This window comes from Antennarius striatus, chromosome 1, assembly GCF_040054535.1.
Source record: "Antennarius striatus isolate MH-2024 chromosome 1, ASM4005453v1, whole genome shotgun sequence".
NCBI lineage: Eukaryota > Metazoa > Chordata > Actinopteri > Lophiiformes > Antennariidae > Antennarius > Antennarius striatus.
Genome location: NC_090776.1, coordinates 1748884 through 1769212, shown reverse-complemented (window position 1 = coordinate 1769212; position 20329 = coordinate 1748884). Strand labels below are relative to the sequence as shown.

The window sequence follows — 20329 nt, the reverse complement described above, 5'->3', positions numbered from 1 at the left end:
AAAACCACTTGTTTTTAATCTGTGGTGGTTTTCGCTCTGGGTCTTTTAGAACCAGCTGTTGGGGTCTCTGGTTCGGGTCCGGGACCCCCCTGCGCCCCGCTGAACGCTGACACCAGGTCTCTGACGCTGCCCCCCAACCGGCTGATCTCCCCGCCGTCTTTCTTCGCTCCCGTCTTTCGTGGGTTTGCGTTCAAACTCTTGGAGCGCAGTGTCGGGTACATCCTGTCCTCCTCCGCCGGCGCCTCCTCTGGAGATTCCCCCGTCAACCCCCCAGATGGCCCCCCAGGCAACCCCTCCCGTTGAGTCCTGCTGGAAGCGTGCAGGACGTCGCACCCCGGGGGGTCCAGACGGGCGGACGTCTGAGGGATGCTGCTGACGGACCGGCTGTTGGGGGAACCGCCAAGGGTTGGAGTCGGTGAATACTGTGTGACCTTTGACCTTTCCAGTGGGAAGGACGCCGTCCCCCCCAGTCTGGGTTTCTCTGCTGGATTCTCGTTCGTGTCAGAATGAAGTGAAGCAGGCGAGCTGTGGGCGGAGCTTTGGTCGATGTCACACGGCGAAATCAGGATGTCGACGTTGGAGGACGTCCTCTCTCGTCCCCCCGCCTCCGTCGACTCGCTCCCCCCTGGAAGAGAAAGTAGGCGTCGCCCTTTAATTCAGTCAGAAGGGAACCGGATCCTGGGTCCGCCCCGCCTCAAGCCGTCGTCCTACCTGCTGTGGCTCCACCCTCAGTGTTTCCGGGTCTTTCTGGACTCAGTTGGGTCTTCTTCTCTTGTCCCTCCGTGTCTCCGGACATGGAGACGCGGTCGTCGCGGTCCAGCTGGTAGCGGTACAGACTGTAGCCGTCGCTGCTGTTGATGCTGCTGTGCCTCAGAAGAGACGCCGGCTCGCAGACGGACGATCCTCTGGAGTGGGTCCGGACGAGCTCCGAGTGGTCGATGCCCGCCAGCTTCTCCAGAGCGTTCATCATCCGGCCGGAGAACTCCTCCAGCTGGCCGAGGCGCAGGTCCACCGTCTGCAGGGACGCCTTCATCGAGTGCTCCCTCTCGTTCACCTCCTCCAGACGCATGAACATGTTCTCCACCCTGAGACAGGGAAACAGGAAACCAGTCAGGGAAAGTCAGGTGTTCCAGGAGTCAGGTGTTCCAGGAGTCAGTCCTGGAGTCATGGAGTCTGGCGTTCGTCCTGATGTCGTTGGTCTGGACTGTGTCCTTGGGACGTCTCTACCGTCCTCAACAAGACGATTACTTCCTCTTTGAGTTGTGGCCTCTCACTGACTGACCTCTCAGACGTCACCCTGATCCTCTCGTTGTTGGACGACTGCTTCTCGTCGTCCTTCTCCCTGAAGTACTCCTCCACGCACTGCTCCTCAAACTCGTGGAGACTCTTCAGCTCGTCGGCGCTCAGGACCAGCTCTAAGGAGACAAGACGGCTTTGATGTCTCCGCTGTGGACATTAAAGTCGCTTGACGCGACAGACTCGGGGTCTTACGCAGTCGTCTCTCCTGGTCGTCGTGCTCGCCGTCGGGTCTTCTCCTGCAGCGGCAGCACAGCCTCTTGAGGATGATGAAGATGTGGGGGAAGACGATGAGGGGCGGGGGCAGGATGGGACGGTCATGGAAGGTCATGATCAGCTGGTAGCGCTGGAACTTCCACACCTGGTTGGAGATGGACTTCACCTCGAAGAACGTGTTGCTGTGAAGGAGAAACGTTTGGGCGTTAGCTTACAACCAAATCTTCTGTCGATCATGTGTTCATTGATCTGTGATCGGCTGGTGTGGACTGACTTGAAGACAGCAATGAGCAAGTTGACCAGCAGGATGTTGGCGACCAGCAGGTAACACGCCATGATGGCGGGAGTCAACCAGGCTCCAGGGATGCAGGGAGGAAGCTTCTTCCCGTCTTCATCATACATGTTGTCTCCACACGGAGCTGAGACACACAAACATCACGCTAACGTCAACGCTAACTCAACTCGTAGCTTGAGGTTCTACTGTAATCCTAAATCTCAGTAGATGTGTGTAAAGATAGATAACCTAGCATGCTATGCTAATCATGATCAGTTCATGTGGAATCAATCCAGGATTAGCAGCATGAAGACGTTCCAGATGAACGCTGCAGTCTCCATGGAGACGTATCTACAGGTATTTTTGTCTTTCAGTTCTATAATTTTAAGCTAATTGTTGTGAAGGTTTTGTGAAAGAATGACGAGATTAACGTCGATAAATTCATGTCATTAAACGATGCACATAATCTCTGAAGGGATTTAATCCCGAGGCATGTTGAATCTAACAATCAAGCCAAAGATACTTACGATTAATTTCCATGGCGTAAACTGTCCGCCGCCAGCCACAGGTTAACGGGACCGGAAATAATCCACCAGAAACAAGAGTCAGTCAAGACATAGTAATCAATTCAGTCAATCACTCAATCCAATCAACTACAGAATGAATTAATGGAAATGAATTAGTGGAAATTAATCAGAAGCAAAATACTCAAAGGGATCGCATGGAATTCACATCGGTTTGAAGCACGAATGAATATTTGGTTTAAATCAAACTAATCTTTCAACAGAGCTCTTGATGATTTATTGATAATCTGATAATTCATCTGCAAGTATCTATGAGTTATCGATAAATTTCCTCTGGGACTAAAAGTATCTATCTATCTATCTATCTATCTATCTATCTATCTATCTATCTATCTATCTATCTATCTATCTATCTATCTATCTCAGTGGTCCCCAACCTTTTTTACGCTACAGACCGATTTAACGTCAGACCGACTGACCCACAGACCGGTACCAACTGACCCACAGACCGGTACCAGTCCACAACCCGGGTGTTGGGGACCACTGTTCTAAAGCATCTCAGATGTCCTGTGTCCAGGTTGTAGTGACATCTAGTGGCGAGGACACAGATTACAACCGGCCCTGGTCTCACCCTGTTGGAGAAGAGACCCTGGATTCTTTCAATCACTGATGAAGACAGGATGATGAAGACTGAGGGCAGATCTACACACTGGACTAAACATGTCTGTGTAGGGTCAGGGTTAGGGTTAGTGTTAGTTAGGGGGTGAGTCCAGTTATCCAAAATTGTTTAAATCAATCCACCGGACTTTAAGAAAGTTTCTTGAAGATGTTTCACCTCTCATCCAAGAGGCTTCTTCAGTTTTGGAGAACTTGAAGAACTAGAACTGAAGAAGCCTTTTAGATGAGAGGTGAAACGTCTTCAAGAAACCTTCTTAAAGTCTGGTGGATTGACTTAGACAGCTCTGGTTAGCTGGACTCAAAGGCGTCTGGTTAGGACAGACTGTCTGGATGGAAGTCTTACTATGAACTCTAGTCTTACGGTCTATGGAGTCTGCAAACACCTCGCCGTAGATCATCCAGTAGGGCATGTAGAAGATGTTCCTGGCCAGACGCCACGTCGGCTCCTCGTCAGGGTGGAGGATAGCCTGCCGCGCTACGCCGAAGCTCATCAGCACCACCAGCATGATGACCACGAAGTACAGCATGTCGATCATCTAGGAGGAACGGACGGCGACCTCGTGAGACTAGAGGAGGCGGGTCGGTCAGTGATGTCAGACGTGAGGCCGTACCATTTTGCCGATCATCATGACGTAGGGTCCCAGGTACTTGTTGACCCCAAAGATGTCGAGGACGCGGATGTACCAGAAGATGATGTCCACGCAGTAGATGACGCGGCCGTAGCCCATGGAGGGCTCGTTCTGCAGGCGCAGCAGCAACCCCAGCACGAAGACGGAGATGGCGGCCAGGTCGGTGATGTTCCAGTAGTCCTCCAGCCACACGTTGATCTTCTGCTTCAGCTTCCCCGGTTCTGACATCAGGATCTGGGGGCGGGGTAGAGGTCAAGGGTCATGGGGTGTTTCAGCTGTCTATCAGGCATGTGACGGGTGTGTGTACCTGTCTGACTTTCTCCAGGCCCAGCGTGATGATGTAGGAGATGACGATCCACTCCTGGAGAGACGGCCATCGCTCCATCTTCACCAGGATGATGTAGTTATACAGCATGAGGTACACCAGGTAGGAGATCTACGCACACAAACACATTGATCAGATTGATCAGATCGATCAGATTGATCAGCTGATGGTTGAAACTCACCGTGTTGAACCAGAACTTGGTGAAGGGGGCGTTGTAGAACTCATAGATCTTCCTCCCGATGGGGGTCCTCTTCTTGGTTTTCTTCTGGTCTTCTTCCTCGTCTCCTCTCTTTGACATCGTGTCCACGTTGGAGACGGCGTCCTGAAAGAGAGTCTCCATCAGTCAGATGGTAAACCGGGTCGGGGTCATTGAGGTTCTGGCGTCGCTACCTTGCTGGATTTGTTGTCGTCGTCTTTCGTTTTCTTCTCCTCGTCTTTGGATGAAGAATCGTCTCCAAGACGGAAATCCATGAGGAGGATGGCAGGAGGGAAGACGATCCCAAGGATGACCTGAGGAGGGACACGGCAGTAGAGACGGTAAGACCACGTAGCCCCGCCTCCTGGCACCACCTGGTGTTGTCCTACCTTCAGGCTGTTGCTCTTGCCCATCCTCAGGCAGCCCATCCACATGTCGGTCAGCAGCATCTGGCTGCAGGTGTGGGCGATGAAGTCTCGGTGCTTGGCGGCGACGGCCAGCTTCAGGCAGGTGGAGTTACTCCAGTTCTTCAGCTCGTAGGTCAGCAGCTTCATGGCCACCTGCTCGTCGTGTTTGTAGGCCTGATCCAGCAGCTCGTAGGCCAGCTGACCGAACTCCCTGCACAGAACGCACAGTCAAAACGCAGGCAGTGGCGCCCCCTTCAGGACAGGACGATCAGTACACACCAGAAACGCGTAAGTTTAATTCACCCCATTCAGAGCTAAACCAACCAGAAGGAAGCTACTAATAATCACAATTATAGTACAGGTAGTCCTCAACATACGAACACAAGTGGTTCCTGAAGGTTGTTCATAAGTTGAATTGTTTGTAAGTTGTTATTTATTAAATTTCAACCTCTAATATCCATCTGAGGTCATTTAATGTCATTACTGCTCTAAATACGAAAGTAATGTCATTACTACTCTAAATACTAAAGTAATGTCATTACTACTGTAAATACTAAAATAATCTCATTACTACTCTAAATACTAAAGTAATGTCATTACTACTCTAAATACTAAAGTAATGTCATTACTACTCTAAATACTAAAATAATCTCATTACTACTCTAAATACTAAAGTAATGTCATTACTACTCTAAATACTAAAGTAATCTCATTACTACTCTAAATACTAAATTTCTATTCCCTCAGACTGACCATAAACAATTACAGAACATTAAAACAAAGAATATATAAAATACAGGTTCAGGTGGTGTAGAGTGCTGCCCCTGCGGGGGTTGTGGCAGAAAGGGGAACTGCAGGATGATAGTCGGATATGGTGAAGCGCGTTTGTTCTTATTTACAAATGTTCATATGTTGAGGACTTCTTGTACTTCTTATTTAGAAGTATTCATTGGTCATGGTGCTTCTCTCTGAAGGGTCGGTCTCTGGTCAGACCTGGACCTGGACCCACCTGGAGTTGTTCTCCAGGTCCTGGTAGATGTCGTCCACCAGCTCGCTCTGGGACGACTCGTGGGCCATGGCCTTGTAAAGTTTACAGGCCACCAGAGCTTTGGCCATCGCCTCCTCGCCCCGCTGCCACAAGAACAGCGCCATCTTCTGGCGCTTCATCAGCACCGCCCACACCATCAGCTCGTGGAACGGGTACTGGAACCGGCTGACCTCGGGGTCGTCCACGTCGATGTTCACCTCCTCCTCTTTCTTCTTGTTCTTCTTTCCTTTGCCCTTTGGATGGGGCTCATCGTCCTGCAGGACGTTAACGTGTGTGAGACCCTGAATCCACCAGAAACCCAGAAACCCCAAAACCCCGAAACCCAGAAACCCCAAGGGGATCACATAAGACTGAGAGGACAAAGACACAAACCTCCATTCCCAGAAGTTTCAGAGCTTTAGGCTGAAAGAGAAGAGAGACGACAATTTCACTGTGTGAACCCGGACTGTTTCACTGTGTGAACCTGGACTTAAACAGGAAGTGGATCTCCACTCACTCTCTTCAGGCCGTACAGGTTGTTGTACAGCGTCCTGAAGCTCTTCCTGGTGTAGTTGCAGCGATAGGCTCCGCCCATCAGCAGCTCCAGCACCAGGCCGATGTCGATCAGCGTGATCTGGTAATCTGGTGGGAGGTTCCCCTGAAACAAACATCCAATCACAAGCCGCCAAACTTCAACCCTGGAAGAACTTCCCTCCGAGACGAACTCATCCTTTCACAATAAAAGTCCTGATTAAACTCACCTTCTTGACGTCTCGAACCACGACGTGAAGCGTGTTCGCCGGTCCCAACTTCTGTTGACGCAAAACAAACAGGAAGCCTTTGAAAACAGTCGCTGGAGGAGCAGGAAGTCACCAAAATAAACAGGAAACAGTTTGTGGAATCAGGAAATGAACACTAAACAGAGATGATGTCATGGCGATGATCAATACCCGGATCATGTGGGCGATGCGTTCCACGGCGATGCGTCCCGTGGTTCCATGGAGCAGATGGCGGCAGAACAATCGTCGTGTTTTAAGAGCCTCTCCGGCGGCGGATGAAGATTAGAGATGATGATGATGATGATGATGATGATGGACGTTAAGCTGTACATTAACAGACGATGAAGGTCACAGCTTTTGTTCTATAAGCGCAGGAACATTGTTCCTATAGGCGGCGGCGTGTCCGTCTGTCAAGGGGAGGAGCCTAAAGCTTCTGGATCACCAATCACATCCTGGCTCTGATCTGAATCCAGAATCTCTTTAAAGGATTATTTTCCACTGAAGGAAAATTACCAGATTAAATCTATCTGTAATCGATTGGACAGACGTGTTCCAATTAGCATTTATACATTAGCTACATGCTAACGTGAGCTTTTCTAAGATGGGAGAGAAGATGATGGTTCAGGCTGTTAGCGCGCGGCGCCGTTAGCCTGCTTTAGCATATCTTACCGTGTTGTAGAGCTCCTCCAGGCGGGGGATGGTCAGGAAGTGATGGATGTTGACGCCGTTCTCGATGAGGAGCTTCACGAAGTCGACGCGGTCCAGAACCAGAGCGTCCATCATAGCCTGTTCCAGGGAGTGGACCTGCAGCATCATCGTCATCATCATCATCATCTTCATCTTCATCATGCTAACGATGCTAGCGCTCTGGTTCTTACCCAGTTCAGCAGCTCCAGCTTCCGGGGGTCGGTCTCCTCCGGTGGTTCTGGTTTACTTTTGGCCCCTTTTCCCTTCTTGCCCCGGGCCTTCCCCCCCTTCCCTCCCCCTCCACCCCCTCCTCCCCCGCCTCCACCCCCCCCTACTCCTCGCTGAGTCGACGGACTTCTGGGTCGCTCGGTGGGCAGGATGCTGACGGGCTGCAGAGAAGGGCCAAACAAGTTTGATGGGTTTTATGTTCAGGGTGGCAGGGAGGCGGTCCCGCCTCCACGGACGCATTGCATCATGGGTAAACTAACTCACCGGACAGTGGAGTCCATAGATGAAGATCTGACTGCGAGCGATGTCCACTCTGTTCCAGGCCAGAGCCAAGCTGAGCTGATCGGACGCCGAGGCGTTGGTCCCTGGAAACACGCCAGCACCTGTCAGTCACCTGAGGGGCGGGGCCGGGCCTCAGCCAATCACAGACCAGCAATTTACAGGTAACACAAGTGATCAACAGCTGTTACCTTTGAGGAGAGCCGTCAGGATGGACATCTCAATGTCCTGCTGCCCCTCAGAGCCCATCCTGAAGACGGTGATCTACACACACACACACAGAGGTCAAAGGTCACATGTGACCTCTGTTTTTTGGGGGGGCGTGTCCTCCTTCCTGCTGCTGCGTTTTAATCTGACAACAAATCATTTGTCCATCCGGCGCTGCCTCCGTCCGCGGGACGCAGCAGAGGATTGTGGGATTAAATTAATGGTGGGCGGGGTCACGGAACAATCTCCATTAGCGAAGTGGTTTGGGGTCAGGGATAAACCTTTTGTCATTACACTGATGTCACACCAGCCAAGGTCGCGGCGCTGCTTCTTACTGGTGTCAGACCGGGCAGCAGGGCCACACATTTACCCAGAATTCCTAGCGTGTGACCTACCAGCCCCCTCTTCTTCATGCACTCCATCACCATGAGGAAGATCTGCTGCGCCTGGGCGCGGCTGTAGCTGAACGTCTTCTGGATGGTGACCAGCAGCTGGTCCTTCACGCCGTCGCTCAGCACCCTACGGACAAACGCCACAGTCATGTGACCCCCGTCTGGTTGTGTCGGGGACAGGGGGGTGGACCCTGGCACCAAGACTGGAACTCGTGACTCACCCGTCCTCCTCGCAGTATCTGTGAGCGAAGGAAATGATGTCGGAGGCGCGGCCGCTGCCGTCGCAGATGACGACGGGCACCGGAGGCTCCTCCCTCAGGCTCTCCAGGACGATGGAGATGACGTTAGGCCCCCCCTCCAGGATCAGGCACACCACCGGGACGCCCTGACCCAGACCTGGCACACATATGGATTTGTGACAGCGTCTGATCTCGCAGGCTCCGCCCACCCCCGCCTCCTGGACTGACCCGTTAAGACTCGAGGGGGCGGGACTTACGCGTGTTGATCTTCTGCAGGGCGATGTGCTTCTCCAGCTGCCGGCGGAGGCGGACCTCGGAGCCGTACTTTCCTGTGGTCCCGTTGTCAGCCAGGATGAAGTGGGAGTGGCTACTGTTCAGGACCGCCAGCTTACTGAGCGGGTTGGACATAGTCTGGTACGGCCGGGTGACCTGCAACGGACACGGGTGATTGGTCCAACCACAGCTGGGAGCAGTTGGAGCAGAGCTTCAAATAATAACAACTCTGAGTCCAACGGACTCGCAGGGTTCTGGTGTCAAAAGTGTCAGATCTGGTTTTGGGAAGGGTGTCCTGGTCTGATGGGGGTCTGGTTCAGTCCAGATCAGATTGACTCCGCTTGGTTCTGTTCTGCATTGCTCTGGTTCAGGCCTGGTTCAGTCTGATCTATCTTGGTTTGGTCTGTTTCTGTTTGGTTTTGGTCTGACTTGATCCGGTTGAGTTCGGATGTGGTCTTGCTAAGTCTAGTTCACTCTGGTTTGGGTTGGGAATTGTCAGTCGGTGTGTTTCAGTCCTGTTTTGTCTGGCTGTGTCTGACTCAGTCTGGTTCTGGTCTGGTTCAGACTGGTCTATCTTGGTTTAGTCTTTCCGGATGTGGTCTTGCTAAGTCTGATTCAGTCTGGTTTGGGTTGGGATCCGTCAGTCGGTGTGTTCCGGCCCTGTTTAGTCCGGCTCTGTCTGACTCCATTGGGTTTGGGTCTCATTTGTCTTACGTCTCTCCCGATGAGGTCCTCCTTGTTTTCGATAATTCCCCAAGGCGCGATGCCGATGGCGCCCACTTTCCCTCTGGACTTTGAGGAGTGGTCTTTGAGGGCGTCTCCTACGTGGCGGATCACACCTGACACACAACATGAAACAGTCAGAATCAAGCGGAACCAGAGAACCGGTGTCATTTGGGTAGACTGTACCAGTGCTGACTCCACCGGTGAAGATCCAGGCGCCAGTGGTCACCGCTGCCTTGATCAGTCCTTTCCCAAACACTTGCTTGAGTTTGGGGGGCAGATCGAAGTTCTGCAGCCCACCGTGGACGGAGATCAGCAGCGTGGGGAGCTCCAGTTGCCAGTCCTTCACCATCAAGTGCAGCAGGTGGTCCGGTTTGGAGTCGTAGGACACCCGGATGTACTACAAGAGGAGGGGGACAGTTTGGACTGTGTCCTTGATCTCCAGACCGAATACTGGTAAATACCCACCATGGCCTTGTTGCTGTGTCCGCCCCCCTGGAACTCCACCACCCCGTAAGCATCGGTGGGAGACGTGTGGGTGTGTTTGATGGGGCTCCACCTCTCCGTGGGTTGGACCTCCAGCTGAACCAAAGGGGCGGGGTCGTCTTTGGCCTGTGAGAGGACGGCGGTGTGCTGCGACACCAGCTGACCGCAACAGCACCTGCACAACAAATGGAAGTCAACCGTCATCACCGTCATGGTCTTCATTATCGTCATCACCATCAGGTCTACACAAACGTGGCGTCACCTGGTGGCGTCTTTGCTCAGGATGATCTGGATACATTCTCTCCTCTGGAAGGTTCTCTCGATCCAAGCTCTCTGCGCCTGAGCAGGAAGAGGAAGTCAGCAGCAGGAAGTCACAACAAGACAGGAAGTCAACAGCAGGAAGTCACAACAGGACAGGAAGTCAACATCTGGACATCACGAAGCTCCATGATGGAGGTACCGGGTGTAATTCAAGTACCAGGTGTAGTTTAGGTACCAGGTGTAGTTTAGGTACCAGGTGTAGTTTAGATACCAGGTGTAGTTTAGTACAAGGTGTAGTTGAGGTACCAGGTGTGGATTATATTGTCGTGTCGGGGGCTGAGCAGTGATCCGATTGGACGATACGGCGTGAGGAAACAGATGAAACACGAATGTATTCATGTCCGAATGAATCTGGCTAATTTCTGGAAAAGAGCATTCCATTTCGTTCCGCATGAAATCCTCTTATTGTCTCCATAATCCCATAAAACATAAAAGTCCTTTAATTCCATGTTCACATCCACTCATCCGTGTGTGTGTGTGTGTGTATGTAGTAAATGTGTGTGTCCTGAGCCCGTAGCTGTCAGCCAATCAGAGACGAGTCAAAGTGAAGGTGAATGTTTTAACAGGTGAAGTTGGTGTCGGTGAGGTCAGTGGTGTCAGTACCTTCTGTGACCCAGAGGAGGCGCTGCGTTTGATGGACGATCGTTTAAACGACCCGTTGGTTCCTCTCCTCCCTCTGGTGTCCATCCTCAAGTCGTCAGACGTCCTCCACGCTCATCCTCCTGCCTCCTCCGTCCTCCCGTCTCCCCCTCGGTCCTCCCGTCTCCCCCTAGGTCCTCCCGTCTCCTCCTCTGACCTCCTGTCTCCTCCTCTGACTTCCTGTCTCCTTTGACTCCGGTCCTCCTGCCGTCCTCCTCGCTGCTGTGGTGCGTTCAGGCGTCTGCGGTGGGATGGGACAGACCGCTCCATTATCAGGATTATAGGGCGGAGCTTCGTTGCGGGTGGAGATTTAGTAAATGTTGATTGAAGGTAAATCTGCTCCAGAGACCTCTGCCTTAGGCCACACCCCCAGGTAATCCCCGCCCACCACCCGCTGATGCTGATCAGTTGAAGTTACATGTCGGAGTTTCAACAAACTGGGACGGCCAATCAGGTCACAGAGTGCACGCCCCCACCAATCCCCAACTCTAATGGAGACTAATGAAGAAAATACACTGTTAGCATGTAGCTTAGCATGAAAATACAAATCAACCTGGAGAAACTTGGTGCTTCTGCCAGTTTGAAGGGGGATTTGGGCTTTGATGTCTGAGCGATGCCCTGATTCGCATCACATGATCACGTGGTCACATGACCAATCCTGGCTGATTAGGAAATGAGCTCCAGCAGTGTTTGGAATATTTCCTTCCTCTGGAAGTAAAAAAAAAAAAAAAATCCCTTTCAACGAAATTAAACGCTAATCCAAACGCCGACTCGTTTGCATCCCAACGCCGGAACACGGATCAGGGATTAAATCAGTCCCTCATGTCGCTGTTTGTCCCCAGTCGGAATAAATGTGATTGAATGTTAGCGGTGAATAAAACGTAAGCCACCGAGCACCCGTGGGTCTGGGGCTCCTGGCCCCTGATTGGTCAGGAACCACGTCTGATACATGTGCTCTAATGAGGCCCAAATTCTGAACCCTGAAGGCGTCCAGTGACATCATAAAATCTGGTGTTCCGAACAAACGGCCAACTGGACTTCTGCCCCTCCCCTTCAAAATAAAAGCACTTCAGACACCGGTCACGGACAGGAAATGAAGATTCTTCAAAATCTTTTTAAAAATGCATAAAAACAGGTAACCAGTGACATGAAAGCAAACGAATAACGCAAAGGTAGGTGTGACCAACTTACTTCCTGTAAGGAAAGCGTTCGGCGTATTTGTGAATCATGACTCGTTTATTTGATAATCATATTTAGCATTCGTAAATCAGAATGAATTTCCAGTTCGGTTGAAGTTGTCCAGCAGGAATGGTTTCTTTTCCTCAAAATTCCTCTGTGAAGATCAATGCAAAAGATTCCATCAGTCCAGATCGGCGATAGAACCAAATCTATGTCCCAGAGGTGCTTGTCAGGTGCAGGTCACATGTCCGACCAGCAGGGGGCGCTCTGACACCGGGAGTTCAAAGATTAACTTCCTGTTTGGAAGTTACAAACTGTCAAAACCTTTAAATGAGATGTTCACCTCAGTTTGTTTGGTCGACATTCTGCTAACGTTGAGGTTCCACCAAACCTCTGAGGTCTGACGGTGGTCATGGGTTCTAACAAATGTTGACAGTCATTGGATGTTTTGGGATCTGTGGACCCTCCTCTTCCTCTTCCTCGTCCTTACTCTGACCAGGTGATTGGTAAAACAGGATGTAATGAAAACACTTGTCCCTCAAAAAGCTACCGTTTGTCCTGCACCCCAACAGACAGCCAACAGCCAATCACACGTCATCCTGAGGTCTGTTAGTCAGATGTTGGCGGTGGACTGGGTCAGGGAGAAGGTTTCGCGGCGGACGCGGACCCCCTTCCTGTCTTCCGGTGGGGGGTGGAGGCAGCAGCTGAAGGCCTGACGGGACGCCTGGCGGAAGTTCTCCGACAGGAAGGCGTAGAGGACGGGGTTGACGCACGAGTTCCCGTACGACAGGCAGTGGGACGCGATGCGGAAGACGAAGGAGGCGTCGTTCAGGGGGAAGGAGCCAAACTCCACCCACATGGCGATGATGTGGTGGGGGGTCCAGCAGACGGCGAAGGCGGCGACGAGGAGGAAGACCGTCTGAGCCGTCTGCAGGGGGAGACAGGAGACCTTTATTCTGAAGGCACCAACACGGTTGGATGTACGTGGGTTGCTGTTGAACATGGTAGGATGTATGTGGGATGCTGTCAGAAGGAAGAGGAAGAAGAGGAAGCTGCACCTTTCTTTTGGACCGCTCTGACCTCTTGGACATGATCTTCATCTTCTGATGAAGATGAAACAAAACCTGGAAGAAAAAACAAAATTTAAAGAAAAAGTATTGAACAAGAAATGATTTACGAATCTCTAACTGGTCAATAACAGTTTTTCTATTGATTTACTATTGGTTATATTGATATAATTGATGACTGATCACTAAAGTCTATGACCGCTTCCTCTTGAACTGCTGATGATCTTTTATTTTGAAGCTCAGACTAGTGGTCGTAGGTTCCATCCAGTCTCACGTGTCGTAGGTTTTATGAGCACCATGCCGGCGCCCTTTGCTCGGTCGACACGGAGACTCCTCTCATTTTACAGCAGCAGTCGTCAAACATTATCCCGTTAAACAAGATCTGAAACGGACCTGATGGAGCCGCGGTCTGAACCGGATCACATCTCAGGACTCTGGATCAACGGTACGTTCTGAACCTGAGGGGTCGCAACCACCCAATGAACCCAACCAGACCAGCAGAACCATCTCCAAAGACCTGAGCGCCGGTTCAGGTGCAGACCACCGCAGGACTTAGACCATAACCGACGACTTTGAGACTCTGACTTTGGTCCGGACATCAGGACAAGCTAATGAAAAGGTATTGGTGGATGGATGACTGATCCATCCAATCATCCAGCCATCCATCCTTACCTTGGTGTAGCAGCAGCTGATGAGCAGCAGCGGCACCAGGAACCCCAGGACCAGGATGGCCACCTTGTAGAACTGTCTGGACGCTCCGGCCCAAATCTGCCAGCAGAAGGTGCTGTTGGGGGCTGCAGGGTGGCTGAGGATCACCTGGTGCTGGGCGACGGGCACCGAACACAGCAGAGACAGGATCCAGATGATGCCGACACCGGCCAGAGTATTCTTCTGGGTCCGAACGCTGGGCGACCTCCCAGAGTGCACCACGGCGATGTACCGGTCCACGGACATGGCCGCCAGCGTGAAGATACTGACCAGCATGCTGACGGAGGAAAAGTAGTGCCCGAACTTACAGAGGAAGGCGCCGAACACCCAGTCGGGCAGTGAGTAGATGGTGGCGTGGAATGGGACGCAGAACAGGAGGAAGAGGAGGTCCGCCACGCTCAGGTTCAGGACGAAGATGTTGGTCGGGCTCCCAGAACGCCGACCCTTTCCTCCACCAACAGTTCTCCACCCGTTTCCCATCACCACCATCACCAGGGAGTTCCCCATAACCCCCACTATGAAGATCAGCCCAAACACGAAGGGTACCACCACCGCCTCCGGCCCCCTACCCTCCGCCACCTCGGACAGGTTGAAGTCCAGGAGCTGGACCCCGCCAGAGGAGTCATTCACCAGCATGTCGGAGCTGGAGGTCAGGATAGAAGACGCACCTGATCCATGATCTGGATCAAACACCTCCAGGAGTCTCAACTCCAACCACCAGTACGGTGCTCTACTTCCTGTCAGCAGATTTCAGGGTAAAAGTTCAAGATCGTTATCTGATTATTGATTAGCTCTAACGGTGATGCCTGATTATTGTTAACCCATTCCATTGTCAGGTATGATTATTGGTCAGGGTTCTCCTGGTTGGTGGATCACACCATAGATGAACATTCTTCTCATGCTGGATGCATTTAATTTGAAACTGGAGCTCAATAAAGGAGAGTTCCTGTTCTTCTGTGGTCGGTTGAGTTGATCATTATGAAGATACTGGATTGTCCACCGTGGTTCACCACAAGGTGTGAAATCACCAGGACACAAAATTGTCATCCGAACAAAAATGAACAAACTGTATTTGTTGTGATTGAATCTGTAGAGGACAGCGCCCCCTGCTGTGTACAATAGAACCTACGGTAGAACTACAATGATGAAGAATGAAAAGAAATCCAAAAATCACGAGAATACAAGCTCTATGACTTTACTCCACCAACGAGACCGAGATCCAGTCTCAGCTGATGTTGTATCCATCTGCCAGCTAGAGATGGTGTCCTAAAGCATGGCTCGTGTCTCGGGTTTTTGCCCGTATGTCAAACAAAAATATGGACAGAATGCCTGCTCAAATCTCGAGTTTCTTCTGTATTGTAACTATAAGATTGTAATGAAAGAACAACTCAAACTCAAGTAGATGTTCAGTGTTTTTATTATCGTTCATAGTCCACACACTGTGGAGTGTCTTTGGGTGTCAGGACTCCAACGGTGGCGCCGGGGCCTTCAAGCTCTTAATTGGAAGCGAGGATCTGGTCGACCCAGTCGCGGAGCTCAGTGACGCGGGCGTAGACGGCGGGCGTGGAGGTGGAGCAGCGGCTGCTTCCCCAAGAGACGATACCGACCAGAGTCCAGGCCTGATCCCTGTGACAGACCAGAGGTCCGCCAGAGTCGCCCTGAAGGGCAAGGAGGAGTTAGCAACGACACCAACGTAACCATCGACAGGTGAGACTAGGTGAGACAGGTAGGTGGGCGGGGCCTCACCATGCAGGAAGTGGCTCCGGCTCCTCCAGCACAGATCATCACGTCGGAGATGTTGCTGCCCCAGTGTCTCTTGCACTGCTCATTGGACAGCAGGGGCAGGGAAGCCTGCTGCAGATTGTTGGGGGTACTGGGAGCTGTGGGGGGCAAAGACAACACTTAGACCCACTTCCTGGTCCCCCGTTAGAGGGAGAGAACCTGAACCCTGTACCCAGAAGAAGAGCATCTCACCATTGTAGCGGGTCAGACCCCACCCGGTGGTGACGCAGGTCATTCCAGCGGGGAAGACATCGGTGGTCTCAGCCAGACAGACGGGGGACACGTTGGTGCCCAGACGGGCAGGGGTCGCCAGCTTGATGAGGGCGATGTCGTTGTTGATGGTGCGGGGGTTCCAGTCGGGGTGGGTGAACACCTGGGGAGGAAGACGGAGGAGGGGGGGTTAGGGATCGGGGACATGTTCTGAAAGCTGATTGGCTCCTGTGGGGTTCTTACCTTGGCAGGCTTCAGAATCTGGACGTCCTCGTTGGAGCCGTAGCCCTTGTTGTGTTCTCCAGCGATCACACGGTGGTAGGTCCTAACAGGAAGTACAACTTAAAGCCTTTTTGGACTCCGTCCCACAAATGTGGACTAATCTTCAAACACCCCCCAAGGAGGAACATTGGATACTCAAACTTTTCCCTGGAACTGTTGAGACCTCTGTTCTTGTTGGGTCCGGCTGGACTCACCTGACGTTACAGTGGGCGGCGGTCACCGCCCAGTTCTCGTTGATCAGAGATCCTCCACAGAAGTGGAAGCCGTTGGATTGCTGAGAGAAGAACGAGCCGAAGTCAGCCACCACAGAAGAAGGAGACGCCAACACCCCCGTGTTTCAGACGACTCACCTGAAGAGACACCTGCCAGGGCCAGGAGTGAGGCACCGCCTCCTCACCGTTGACGATGCGGGCGTGGCCGGTTACCTGGGGTGGGATGGCGGGAACGCCACAGCCTGAGGGGGTCAGAGAAACTTTACTGTGATGGAACTACATTTATACCCAGATGGTCGTCACAAATAGTCTCTAGAATCCCCAAATTTCTTTGCAGTAAAGTATTGATCTTATGTAACATAGGACTTAAGTTACCAACGAGATAAGATAGAAGAACATCATACTTATTTTAGCAAGAAAGCTAGTCAGAAAGCTATTTCAAAATAGGGCTAACTCTGCTTACAGCTATTAAGCTAGTTCAGAGTGAATCTATAAAGCTCGTCCTGTCCTGTAGGTTAACAACTTAAAATTCTAGAAGTGTGTCTCGTGTGGTGCCATGAGAAAGTTTTTGGTTCCCGTCTTTCTTCTCGTCGTTAGATGTTTCGTGTTTTGTACCTGATGCAGGTAGATCCTAAGTTGTTTGCAGCTAGAACATTAAGAAAATCTTAACGAGTTCACGTCTAGTTCGGAAAGTTCTCTTGGCGTTAGCGTGTCTCACCGTAGGCGGCGCTGACGAAGGCGAGGCAGGAGACGATCCAGAGGAAGGCCATGGTGACGATGGTGAGGGTCAGCGACGGCCGCTGTTTTATACCTGGACCCTGTTGGGTCTCAGCCAATCAGAGGGCTCGCTGGTTTGTCCAGCTCAGTTGTCAGCTGCTTATCAGCGCTAAGACCACGGCGGCGTTCTCACGAGTCACACGCCCCAGCGTCCAGCTCTCTGATTGGTTCACAGCAGAACCACTGGACCTTTTTTTAATCCAACATAAATTGACAGAATGTTCATCAGAGGTTCTGCTGTAGAGTCTGGAACGTTTCCAAACACAAGTACCTGAAAGGAATTCATTTATTTGATTGGATGAGGAAATGTATTAAAGCTCTAATGCGGGTGATCAGTTATGGATTAATCAGCTGATCAACATCACGATCGATCTGATGTTCACATCAGCTGGTTTCACTTCTGTTACCTGGTTTACTCTGTTGTGAACTGCTCAGTTTTTAGCTGGTTTATTTAGGTTTCTTTAGCTGTTTACTCTGTTCTTAGTTGTTTCCTGTATTGTTTGTTAGTGTTACTCTGTTGTTAGTTAGTTTACTTTGTTAGCTAGTTTACTCTATTAACTGTTTTACTTAGTTGTTGGCTGTTTATTTTGTTGTTAGTTGTTTTACTGTTAACTAACGGTAAAACAAGCTACTTTACTCTCTTGTTTGTTGTTTACTTTGTTGTAAGTTGTTGTATTCTGTTAGTTGGTTTACTTAGTTAGCTGGTTTAATCTGTTGTTAGTTGTTTACTCAATTGTTTGTTTTTGTTGTTGTTTGTTGGTTTGACAGAAAACACGAAGGAGACCTGATGACTCGTTTTCAACAAATGTTTAGTCAGCAGAAAACACATTTTATTCTACATGGAACAGGAAACACGTCAACACGCGGTCTAAACATCTACACGTGGTGGTGTTTGTGGGCGTGTCATCAGACACGGACAATCCAGTCTTCAGACGCATCAGCTGCTTCGTCACGAGTCATCAGAATCATCAGGGGCGTGGTCATAGGTGTGGTCGGGCGTGGTCATAGGCGTGGTTAGGCGCGTCTGGCCGGGCAGGCGTGGCCGACGCGGCGGCAGTAGCAGATGGCGTTGAAGAAGCGGCAGTAGCAGGTGTCGCAGGCGTCGCAGCAGGGCAGCGGGTAGCCCAGACACGACTGCTGGTGCGGGATGCAGCGGCGCGGCGAGCGCATGGCGCGGCCCTGGAGCTGCGCCGAGTCCTGCTGGGCGGCGTGGAGACATCACGCCACAGGAAGTAAACCAAAAACAGCAAAGGAAGAATGAAGCCTCACCCACCTCGTCGTAAGACCCTAAATCCACCAGAATGCGATCCTCCATCACGTCCAACGGCAGGAGGGCGGGGTCACGTAGGGGCTCAGGGGCGTGGCTTCTCTCTGCAGGACAAACAGCTTCAGAAAAACTGTTGCTGGACGTCCTTCATCCTGTCTGAGGTGGTTTTAGGTGGATGGAGCGCTCTGATTGGACGGGAGTTACTAACCAATGGCAGACAGGAAGGAGGTGTCGGCGTGGCGTCCGGGATCCGGACCTTCGTCCACCTGGAGGTTTCCATGGACCAGAGGAGACGAGAGACGCAACAGGTTGAAGGACCAATAGCAGAGCAGCAGAGAAGCAAACATCCTGGAGGAGAAGGAGAAGAGACCGTTTCAGAGGACACACGTTTAAACTTCAACATACTCAACTCTGAAAACACAGGAGCTCAAAGTCAGGATGATCTTCTGACCCCTGCGTTTCCTGGACCATCATGAACGCTCGCATGTCCCTATAGCGCCCCCCTCAGACGAGAACGAGTGATGGTTCCGAACCACAGATGAAGAAAACAAAAGATCACAAGCTGCTGAAAATAAATCTAAACATACGAAACGACACGGAAAGTAATAAAAAAAATAAGCCAGACCTAAAGAAGCAGAGCGGGAAACTCACCTGTCGCTCTGACTCTCAGCTCTGTCTCCTCTCATGAGGGTGACGGCCAATTTAAAGACTCCTGAGGGGGGAGGAGGTCACATGATGAACTGTGTGTGTGTGCGTGTGTTTAGTACTAAATAAGATTATGTAAACATGGTCAGTTTTATTTGTTTCCATCCATCTTTCTTTTTTTTTTTTTTAGATATTTTCACGCTGCAGAAGAAATCGAGGTCCAACAAGAAGAATCAACCAACTTGAATCAAACACATCTGGTCATGTGTCGTCACGGCAACCCCTCATCGATCACGCTGGTCTGATCTGATCTACTTGGGTACACATTTGTTTACACGTTCCAGATTCTCAGTTAACCTGGGAATGGATGTTTGATGAACTAGCGTAGCGCTAGCTGCTAGCCTGAGCCAGAAGCTTCATGTTGAAGGGGTACCGGACATAAAGACCAGCATAAGGCTGATCTGGACCAAAACCAGATTCTGATCCTGGTTCAGTTTGATATTTCACGCCTTTCACAATAAGAGTTTCCTCCTCTGCACCAAACTGTCCCTTAAACATGGTGATGATGATCTGCTCTGAACTTTCCTGTTGTTCTGTTGCCGTGGTAACGCCTCTTATCTTAAACAAGCATATGCCAAATGATTGCACGGGATAAACATGTATTATCACGTATTATTAAGACTCATTTCCGTTGATGGACGCTAACCAGCCATTGGCGCTGCCGTGATGTCACAGTTCAGGGAACCGGTGCCGTGTCTGCAGACGGAGGATGAGGGGAATGAAACGTAAGCGAAGCAGCGGATTGAGGATAATAGAAGAGACATGAATGGAGCAGCTGATCTAATGTTCTCCAATCAATCACACTGGAGGAGCTTTAATGAGAACAGAGCACAATAAACTGGTGGTGGTGGTGGATGAAATGACATCACAACAAGAACTCAACAGCCCATGGTCGCTTCAGAGGACATCTGAGACAAAGCATGGATGAATACACACAACTGGGACAGGCCCAAACTGGTTTAGACTGGTTGAAACTGGTCGAATCAATTTTAAACAGTACAATATTAATAAAAAAATAAACAAATAATAAAAAATTTGTATTTTAATACAATACTATTTAAAACAGCTGATGAAAAGGGCTGAAATGGATATAAAGGCTAGAACATTATAAAGTGTATAATTAAAAAATTCTGAATATTTAGTAATTAATATGGTACCAGTTGGTGTTAAAGAAAGTGAACACAAAATAATACATTTTGTTTCAAAATATATTATTATTTATGCGGCTGTCAAAGGACGAGCCGTTGAGGAGACGACTTCCTCCTCAGATCGATGTTCTCCGTCTTCTCCCTTAATACACACACACAGGCAGCAC

The 20329-nt window shown here is 50.7% G+C and overlaps 4 protein-coding genes across 5 annotated transcripts; all 4 read right to left on the bottom strand.

Moving 5' to 3' along the window:
- On the bottom strand, positions 1-12621 carry LOC137598960 (transient receptor potential cation channel subfamily M member 1-like). The gene is made up of 29 exons (XM_068319984.1): positions 12017-12621; positions 10790-11066; positions 10128-10204; positions 9848-10040; positions 9566-9779; positions 9371-9495; positions 8641-8812; positions 8366-8540; positions 8148-8271; positions 7737-7809; positions 7531-7631; positions 7230-7427; positions 7021-7155; positions 6334-6384; positions 6090-6230; positions 5966-5995; positions 5555-5847; positions 4528-4756; positions 4333-4452; positions 4124-4264; positions 3925-4053; positions 3600-3851; positions 3350-3524; positions 2314-2334; positions 1787-1931; positions 1492-1694; positions 1283-1415; positions 712-1085; positions 1-625 (listed from the first exon to the last, which is right to left on the bottom strand). Exons 2-29 carry the CDS (start codon positions 10871-10873, stop codon positions 15-17), a joined length of 4719 nt encoding a protein of 1572 aa, XP_068176085.1. The 5' UTR covers positions 10874-11066; positions 12017-12621; the 3' UTR covers positions 1-14.
- Positions 12622-13244: 623 nt separating this feature from the next.
- Positions 13245-14527, bottom strand: galr1b (galanin receptor 1b). The gene has a single exon (XM_068322345.1). The coding sequence runs from the start codon at positions 14413-14415 to the stop codon at positions 13624-13626; it is 792 nt and encodes a 263-aa protein (XP_068178446.1). The 5' UTR covers positions 14416-14527; the 3' UTR covers positions 13245-13623.
- A 662-nt stretch (positions 14528-15189) lies between these two features.
- Positions 15190-17116, bottom strand: LOC137599695 (chymotrypsin B-like). Its single transcript, XM_068321146.1, has 7 exons — positions 16984-17116; positions 16404-16507; positions 16248-16327; positions 16015-16096; positions 15754-15934; positions 15526-15659; positions 15190-15437 (listed from the first exon to the last, which is right to left on the bottom strand). Exons 1-7 carry the CDS (start codon positions 17033-17035, stop codon positions 15276-15278), a joined length of 795 nt encoding a protein of 264 aa, XP_068177247.1. The 5' UTR covers positions 17036-17116; the 3' UTR covers positions 15190-15275.
- A 698-nt stretch (positions 17117-17814) lies between these two features.
- agrp (agouti related neuropeptide) lies at positions 17815-19167 on the bottom strand. Of its 2 annotated transcripts, XM_068324319.1 has the most exons (4): positions 18961-19167; positions 18518-18657; positions 18316-18413; positions 17815-18239 (listed from the first exon to the last, which is right to left on the bottom strand). In XM_068324319.1, exons 1-4 carry the CDS (start codon positions 18993-18995, stop codon positions 18057-18059), a joined length of 456 nt encoding a protein of 151 aa, XP_068180420.1. In that variant the 5' UTR covers positions 18996-19167; the 3' UTR covers positions 17815-18056. The 2 variants fall into 2 exon arrangements, with proteins under 2 accessions (XP_068180420.1, XP_068179632.1); XM_068323531.1 differs by having other exon boundaries at positions 17815-18413.
- Between the last annotated feature and the right edge of the window lie 1162 nt (positions 19168-20329).

Bases quoted from the DNA above. Each gene is read 5' to 3' on its own strand.
- LOC137599695 (XM_068321146.1), bottom strand. From the start codon at position 17,035: ATGGCCTTCCTCTGGATCGTCTCCTGCCTCGCCTTCGTCAGCGCCGCC. The intron at 16,097-16,247 runs GTGAGTCCAGCC...ACTTCCTGTTAG, and splicing joins GCCGCCCACTGTAACGTCAG to GACCTACCACCGTGTGATCG. The intron at 15,438-15,525 runs GTGAGGCCCCGC...CTTGCCCTTCAG, and splicing joins CCGGAGCCACTTCCTGCATG to GGCGACTCTGGCGGACCTCT.
- galr1b (XM_068322345.1), bottom strand. From the start codon at position 14,415: ATGCTGGTGAATGACTCCTCTGGCGGGGTCCAGCTCCTGGACTTCAAC.
- agrp (XM_068323531.1), bottom strand. From the start codon at position 18,995: ATGAGAGGAGACAGAGCTGAGAGTCAGAGCGACAG. The intron at 18,658-18,960 runs GTGAGTTTCCCG...CTTCTCCTCCAG, and splicing joins GCTGAGAGTCAGAGCGACAG to GATGTTTGCTTCTCTGCTGC. The intron at 18,414-18,517 runs GTTAGTAACTCC...TTTGTCCTGCAG, and splicing joins CTCCTTCCTGTCTGCCATTG to AGAGAAGCCACGCCCCTGAG.
- LOC137598960 (XM_068319984.1), bottom strand. From the start codon at position 10,873: ATGGACACCAGAGGGAGGAGAGGAACCAACGGGTCGTTTAAACGATCG. The intron at 9,780-9,847 runs GTGGGTATTTAC...CTCCTCTTGTAG, and splicing joins GACACAGCAACAAGGCCATG to TACATCCGGGTGTCCTACGA. The intron at 4,054-4,123 runs GTGAGTTTCAAC...TTGTGTGCGTAG, and splicing joins CCAAGTTCTGGTTCAACACG to ATCTCCTACCTGGTGTACCT.